This window comes from Somniosus microcephalus, chromosome 32 (genome assembly GCF_052327205.1).
Source record: "Somniosus microcephalus isolate GS21.2 chromosome 32, FLI_Smic_1.0, whole genome shotgun sequence".
Classification (NCBI taxonomy): Eukaryota; Metazoa; Chordata; class Chondrichthyes; order Squaliformes; family Somniosidae; genus Somniosus; species Somniosus microcephalus.
Window position 1 is genome coordinate 34,880,104 of NC_141018.1, and position 8,108 is coordinate 34,888,211.

General features: G+C 45.4%; 1 protein-coding gene across 1 annotated transcript; it reads left to right on the forward strand.

Annotated features, from left to right (window-relative positions):
* The first annotated feature begins 310 nt into the window (after window positions 1–310).
* On the forward strand, window positions 311–6,199 carry LOC147097408 (cocaine- and amphetamine-regulated transcript protein-like). The gene is made up of 3 exons (XM_085972362.1): window positions 311–524; window positions 1,085–1,168; window positions 5,867–6,199. The coding sequence occupies exons 1-3, from the start codon at window positions 381–383 to the stop codon at window positions 5,972–5,974; spliced, it is 336 nt and encodes a 111-aa protein (XP_085828488.1). The 5' UTR covers window positions 311–380; the 3' UTR covers window positions 5,975–6,199.
* The last annotated feature ends 1,909 nt before the right edge of the window (window positions 6,200–8,108 follow it).

Sequence of the window (8,108 nt, forward strand, 5' to 3'; positions counted from 1 at the left end):
TGCTGCCTTGTGAAATGATGGGATCCTCTGATCGGAATCTCTCTGAAAAGATCTCGGAGCATCTTCTCGATGCAAACCATCAGCTTGTGTGTTGAGTGGTGATGTGCTGGGCGCTGGGAGGTGGGTGCTTGGTAATTTGCTGGTTGGGAGTGAACAGTTTTTTTTTAATGTACTTTTTTCAACAACAGCAAAGAAATAAGAAAGCCGGGGGGGGGGGGGGGGCTCTCCTCAGCCCCACCCTCCAGCTGGGAGGAGCATAGTCGATGTTTGCAGATCAGTAAAACCCGCTTGTATAAAAGCTGGGCGCCCGAGTGAGCAACACAACAGCCCCAAGTCGACCAGTGGAGGATCTGAACAGTCGCGGTAGTCGCTTCAGCACCATGGACAGCGGCCGGCTCCTGCTCGCTATCTGCCTCTCTGTCTTGCTCTCCCTGGCTCTCGGCACCGAGAGCTCTGATCTGGAGTCCAGAGCCCTGAGAGATTTCTACCCGAAAGATTCATATCCTTCCAGCGAAAAGGAACTGGTCAGTTTTTTTCCTATTTTCCCCCCCGTTTTTTGTTGTTGACTTAACAAGGTTGCTTCCGTTGTTACTTTGCAAGGATTCATTCCTAGTCATGGGGACCGAGTGACATTTTTGTAGAGTTGAAGGTGAATTGCTATAATCGTGTGAACGTGTTTTAAAAGTCTGGCTAGAGTGTGAATCTGACTTGTAGAGACATTAAAAGTTAAAACAGAAACTATTTCAAGCGAACAAGGGCATGAAAAAATGTTGGAATAAGTTGACTTGAGATTAAAGTCTTGATGGGCCACCACAAGTGTGCGGCAGGACAAGTTCGTCCTTTCTTGCCCGTCAATTTCGTACAAGCGGGGCTAAAATATTCTAGCGAGCATCCCGTTTGGGTCATGTATTGTTAATGTTGCGGGTTCCCAAATATTTTGGGGGAGGATTTAGTCCATTTTAGCTGCTGGGCAATCACATTAATTTAGATGAAAATGCTTTGGAATATTTGTTTGCAAGTACTGTACATATTCTCACCAAACTCTCCCTTCTCTTTCATTCTGAACACCTGGACTGGCCCTCAGCTCGGAGCTCTGCAGGAGGTCCTGGAGAAGCTGCAGACTAAGAGGCTTCCAACCTGGGAGAAGAAATTTGGACAGGTGCCTCTGGTAAAGTCAAACAATTCTCTTTTAGCTTCCTGGTCTGAAGTGGTCCTTGTTGTCTTTTGTGGCAGAAATGTGGGGGGAATGGGTAGCAGGAGAGCTTAGTATCTGGTGGAGAAAGAATAATCAATGTTTCGGGTGGGACTCTTTCTAACCCAGGGTCTCTGCCGGGCAACATGGACCCATTTTCTCTGGGGTGTCATTCCAACGTTTGCTGTTTTTGTTGGAGATTTCTTTCTTTCTTTAACCTCGCGTTAGTCTGTTCCAGTAACTGGTATTGTGGGAGAGATGTCAGTAACCGTTCCAAATACTTACACAGGTTGAAACAAACAGAAACACTTCTTTATGGAGATGTTGTGGGAACCCCGTTTCGTGTCTGACGCAAGTGGAGGCAATTTTAATCTAACTGGCGAGATCCGGAGCAATGCTGGTTTCAACCCCGTCCATTGACTTCCAGTTTGAGGCTGTTCAATATCTGGGTGACAATCGCCCTCTAAAATACCCATTGAAATTGAAAGAGGTGGGGGATTAAATGATAATTAATCCACAGGAGATTCATTTGCAATTTCCATCCCATCTCTGTCACTTGATTACAACACCGCCCACCCTCAAGAAGGGATGACCCAATACCACGGAAAGGGTAGGACTAAAAGACGAGAAATTGTTGGTACATATCCCTCGGTGCAGAATGTCTTCCTATCCAACCCATCGCCCACTAACCGTATGCATCTGGAGGGCCTCTTTCAGACAGTTGTTCCAGCTCCTTTAGTACTTGGGGCTGATTCCGTTCACCGCCGACTGAAGATCCAAGGTTGGTGCACAAGTGTCTGAAGTGACGATCCGTGCTTTTGGTCAGTGCTTAGATTCCTGTAAAGCGTGAAAGATTCCGTGTTAAAGTCAATTGCATGCTTCCTCTATAGTCCCTTCAGAGATGTACACTTTCACCATTACCGCATGGCGATTTCCAAATATATAATTTAATAAACTCAAGGACGCCAGTACAACAAGCTCTATTCTCTATGCATTCCCAGCAGACAAACCCCAGGCTGGGTTTCCAGCCATTGAATTACTTTTTCCAGTAATTTCCCCCCTTTTGCAATAATGCAAAATTCGAGGCAACATATTACTCTACCTTTTTAGGTTATTATTAAATTATATATTTGGAAATTTTAGGGAAACATTTGGATGGTGTCTGCGAGCTGGGGTGTTGCAATTACCTTCAGTGGCCCTGGGTTGAGAGAGGAAGATCAGCCAGGGTTCCTGCTCCTAATCCGCTGACCACCCCCCGCCTCTCGGTGTGTGGATTTCGGATGAGGAGAGGATCCGGCTCCTGCAGCCGAGGCTCACGGCCAAGACTCTCGCCCGAATAATGGCCAGATCACAGCGAGATGTCTCGAGTCTTCAGGAGAGGACAGCAACAAGAACGCTGGTGAAGAAAAAACAGGCAAGTGAGAAAATAAACACCCTGGTGGTTGATTCTGGCAGAATGTTCATTTCTTTCCACCGCCAGCTGTTCAGAATATCTTCCACTTCGACTTTGGACAGGGCAAGGAAACCAGGTTCAGGATTAAACACCGGTGCCTGAAACACAATGCATTCTTTCACCCAAGAGACCACTAGGCAGTTCCAGGTGAAATCCCCATCTTTTAAAGTTCTTGACTTCTTTTATGCAGATTTGACAAGAAAGGCACAGCGAGATCCCACAATAGCCTATCATGTCAGGCAGACCACTGGGCAGTTCCAGGTGAAATCCCCATTTAAAAAAAAGAGGTTTCTTAAAGGGACAACATGAGTCCGGAAGTTTTTTGTTTGATAAAACTGTGTTTGATAAAGGGGGCATTGCATGCAAAGAGGTTTCTTATCAAGCATGAATCCGGCCTCGGGTGACTGTCTGTGTGGAGTTTGCACATTCTCCCCTTGTTTGCGTGGGTTTCCTCCGGGTGCTCCGGTTTCCTCCCACAGTCCAAAGATGTGCGGGTTAGGTTGATTGGCTATGATAAATTGACCCTTAGTGTTAGGGGGATTAAATACGTGGGGTTACAGGGATCGGGTGGGATATGTGTTGGTGTAGGGGTTACGGGGATCGGGTGGGATATGTGTCGGTGCAGGCTCGATGGGCCGAAATGGCCTCTATCTGCATTGTGGGGTTTCTGTGATTCTGTGTGTGTGACCTGATCTTTGTATCCTTAGATCTTACAGGGGATTTAAGAGCTGTCAGTGCTGTCAGAGTTGAATGCAAAACTTGCTGAAACGTTGCACCAAAGGAAAGGATGGCTGAATAAAGCACAACATTTAAATTAGACAAAGTAGTGGGTTTGCCTCTCAAAAAAAACCTCGTGAGCCCCTGTGTTAAATGATCCTTTTCACAGCTATTTCATTCTGAGAACTTTTTAATGGGGCTATAGCCAGGAAGAGGTTAGCGTGATGTTTCATCTTAACAAAGACAGCTACCACATTCAGTAAGGTTTAATTTATTCTTAGATATTGATTTGCACGCTTGTTGTTGTAAAGACCTGAAGAAATGTCCAATCTTTATCTGATTAACTTGTGGTGGACAATCCCGTTACTCTGCTGGTAGAACTTGTCACCATCTGTGTCTACGTTTTGTGAACTGGCAAGAAATAAAGAACAAACTTTTTTACAATCTTGAAATTAAATAGAAATTTGCAATGACACCAAAGGTGTGAGAAGTTCACTTTTTGCTCTCAGTCCTCATTATATTGAGAATTGGCAGGCGATTAAACTGCGGGCTAGATCGCGCCTGTTCTCGAGCATGTAGTTTCCATCCAAGAGGCCAATACTGAGCAGAAGTGAGGCCAGTTATTAATCCTCTGTCACCACTCTATTCAACACAGACCAGGACTCAAATGTGTGCCCTTCCTAGTCTGTACTGGGTGGCTCTACCACTCACTGCATCAACCAGCAGATCCATCAGGGGAGCAGGCATCACTCTCTACATTTACTGCAGCTAGTTTCTTATATTTCATATTCATTGTGCTTCAGCCTTTCACTGATCCACATTTAAACAGACTTTGTTCACAGCCTGCTTTCTGTAACTTGTCTGTGTGCACTGCAATGAGGTGACATAATTGCCCAAACTCCCCACAGAAAGTTAAGTCTGGTAATTAACATGGCAAGTTCCCTTTTTAAGAAAGTGATGATTGTTATTCAAAATGAAAAATACTGCGGATGCTGGAAATCTGAAATAAAAACAATGCTGGAAATACTCAGCGGGCCAGGCAGCATCTGTGGAGAGAGAAACTAGAGTTAACGTTTCAGGTCGATGACCCTTCATCAGAAAATAAAATAACTAGACTAGCACACGAATAGTGAGTTCGGGACACTGCGCAGTATCGCAGTGTCCTTTTCACAACTTTGAAAAACCCACAGCTCCCCCAGGGCACAGGTGAGATTTAATCAGCTTGGGTCCTTAAGCAATTGATCAGATGTCAGTAATGTGCAGAGAACTGAGCAATGTCCTGAGCAATGTCCTGAGCAATGTCCTGTTAGCGAATTTGTGTCTAAATGAATTTGCTTTGTTGTTTTTACCCTCACTGGCCTGAGTTATCATCAAGGAATTTGAAATCATTGTTTCTTGTCGTACAATTTAACAATTCTTGGATGAAGAATGGTTCTGTTTGGGACCAGCTTCACACCAGTTTTGGGTATTAAATGCTCCTGGATGAGCATCACTTTGTAAATCTAGTTTCCTCTATGATCCCCCACTTTCAGAAGCACGTATATCCATTTCTACCTCCACCTCTTTTTTTTTAAGATGCTCCTTAAGACCTACCTCTTTGACCAAGCCTTTGGTCCTAATATCTCTATCTGGCTTGGGGCCAAATCTTGTCTGATATCGCTCCTGTGAATCATCTTGGGATGTTGTACCATGTTAAAGGCGTATCTGTAAATGCAAGATGTTGTTGTCTCGTAACCTTGCTATTGTTCTAGCCTCTTTGCATAATTATTGCTCAATTATACATTGCTTTAATCTAAGAACATACGAATTAGGAGCAGGAGTCGGCCACTTGGCCCCTCGAGCCTGCTCCGCCATTCAATAAGATCAGGGCTGATCTTCGACCTCAACTCCACTTTCCCGCCCGATCCCCATATCCCTCGATTCCCCGAGAGTCCAAAAATCTATCGATCTCAGCCTTGAATATACTCAAGATCTCAGTCTTCAATATGCTCAATGACTGAATATCCACAGCTCTCTGGGGTAGAGAATTCCAAAGATTCACAACCCTCTGAGTGAAGAAATTTCTCCTCATCTCAATCTTAAATGGCCGACCCCTTATCCTGAGACTGTGACCCCTGGTTCTAGACACTCCATCCAGGGGAAACAACCTCTCAGCATCGACCCTGTCAATCCCCCTCCGAATCTTATATGTTTCAATGAGATCACCTCTCATTCTTCTAAACTCCAGAGAGCATAGGCCCAGTTTACTCAATCTCTCCTCATAGGACAACCCTCTCATCCCAGGACTGTACCCTTGTCTTGAAAGGCATTTGGTTTACAAACCAATGAAATCCCTGTTGATGGAATCAGTAGGTAGATGCTCAATGGTAGCACCCTCGTTGGGCCAGCTGGATGGTCCTCTGCTGTTAATTCGATGCTGTGGTAGCCGATGTCTTTAAAGACAGGGGCAATAGAGCGCTCTGAAGTCTCTAACCAGTAAGTCTTTGTTTTTTGTGTATTTCCAGTGTGACGTTGGAGAACAATGCGCCGTGAGAAAAGGAGCCAGAATCGGGAAACTCTGCGACTGCCCCAGGGGTGCTGGCTGCAACTTCTTCCTGCTTAAATGCTTGTAGAGAACCCAAGAGATTTGACAAAATCATTTCTATTTTCAATGGCCAAGAGGAGAAAAAATGAAGACAGCTGGTGGACATATTTTAAATACAAAAATATTGCTAGCGCTTCGCATACTGTCATAGTTACATAGAACGTTCCCGTACAACTATCTTGTTCTGTCTGTGTTTCAGTGTCCTTTGGAAAGATTGAATCTATTATTAAATATGTTATCCAGTTTTTTTAAAGCAGTCTGTCTGGTCTCTAGATTTCAATGTTTTGGTACAAAAATAGCCCGTTTTGGTGCAGTGTTACAGGGTGTAGCATTGCCTGCCTCGAAATAAAATGGTCTTGCGTTTGAATGCCAGGGATGTCTTTTCTCCATGTAGATCTGCCACGCTTTAAAATGTTAGGTCTTCTGACAAGCTGGGCACCCTTTAAAAAAAAATCATTCTCGGGATATGGGCGTCGCTGGCGAGGCCAGCATTTATTGCCCATCCCTAATGGCCCTTGAGAAGGTGGTGGTGCGCCGCCGCCTTGAACCGCTGCAGTCCGTGTGGTGAAGGTGCTCCCACAGCGCTGTTAGGGAGGGAGTTCCAGGATTTTGACCCAGCGACGACGAAGGAACGGCCGATATATTTCCAGGTCAGGATGGTGTGTGACTTGGAGGGGGACTTGGAGGTGGTGGTGTTCCCATGCGCCTGCTGCCCTTGTCCTTCTAGGTTGGTAGAGGTCACGGGTTTGGGAGGTGCTGCCGAAGAAATACCCTAATACAACTGAATGGCTTGTTAGGCCACTTCAAAGGGCAATCAAGGGTCAACCATCATTGGTGTGGGACTGGAGTCACGTACAGGCCAGACCGGGTAAGGACGGTAGGTTTCCTTCCACTAAAGGACATTAGTGAACCAGTTGGGTTTGTATGACAATCCAACAGCTTCATGGTCATTTTTATAAATTTTTAAAAAATGCCATGGTGGGATTTGAAATCATAAGAACATAAGATTAATAGACACAAATCTAGATTAATAGTCCAGTAACATAACCACTACACCACCGTACCCATGATAATAAGGTACTTCTTATCAAAGAGAGGAATATGCATAAGGCTCAGTCTCACAGCAAGCTTTGTTATTAATAAGCTAAGTGAAGGGACAAGGTTTATAGTTCAAGGCACCTTCAAACCTGGAAAATTAAGAAACATGAAGTAATCAAGTTTTGGTTGAGTGGTGAGATGACATCAAGCTTGTTTTTTTCAATAAAAAAATGCTGTAGGTTAGGATGAGGAAGGAAAGAATAATGAGGATAATAGTTTTGAAATCCTGAGAATGAATCCTTTAGAGATAGGATAGTGTGGTGAATTTTAATCATAGAATCATAAGCACAGAAGGAGGCCATTCGGCTGTCCAATTAGGCCCACTCCCCTGCTCTTTCCACAGCATGCACAAATTCCAAAGATTCACCACCCTCTGAGTGAAGACATTTCTCCTCATCTCAGTCCTAAAGGACAACCCTCTCATCCCAGGAATTAAGCCTGCTCCTGGGCAATCACCAGTTGGCTAGATTCAGGAGGTGCACAAACTTCTTCTTCTTCTTCTTAGGCAGTCCCTCGGAACTGAGGATGACTTGCTTCCACATTTAAAATGAGTTCTCAGGTGACTGATGAGTCCAATGCGGGACCTGCAGTCTCTGTCACAGGTGGGGCAGACGGTGGTTGAAGGGGCGGGTGGGTGGTGTGCTTGGGTTGACGTGCGCTCCTTGCGCTGCCTGCGCTTGGCTTCCGCTTACTCCCGGTGAAGAGCCTCGAGGTGTTCGGCGCCTTCCCGGATGCTTCTCCTCCACTTTGTGCGGTCTTGGGCCAGGGATTCCCAGGTGTCGGTGGGGATGTTGCACTTTTTCAAGGAGGCTTTGAGGGTGTCCCAAGTGTGTGCTGGTGACATTCCCCACTTAACTGTCTGCCTCCCCTTGTTGGGGAACCTCTGGGTCTCTACTAGGTGCCTCCCCAGGACAGTTCATCTGAGATTGGGAGCTGAGGGCAGCAATGGAACCAAATCCCCATGACATGGTGATAGCAAAATACTGCGGATGCTGGAAATCCGAAATAACAACAGAAAACGCTGGAAAAACTCAGCAGGCCAGGCAGGATCTGTGGAGAGAGAA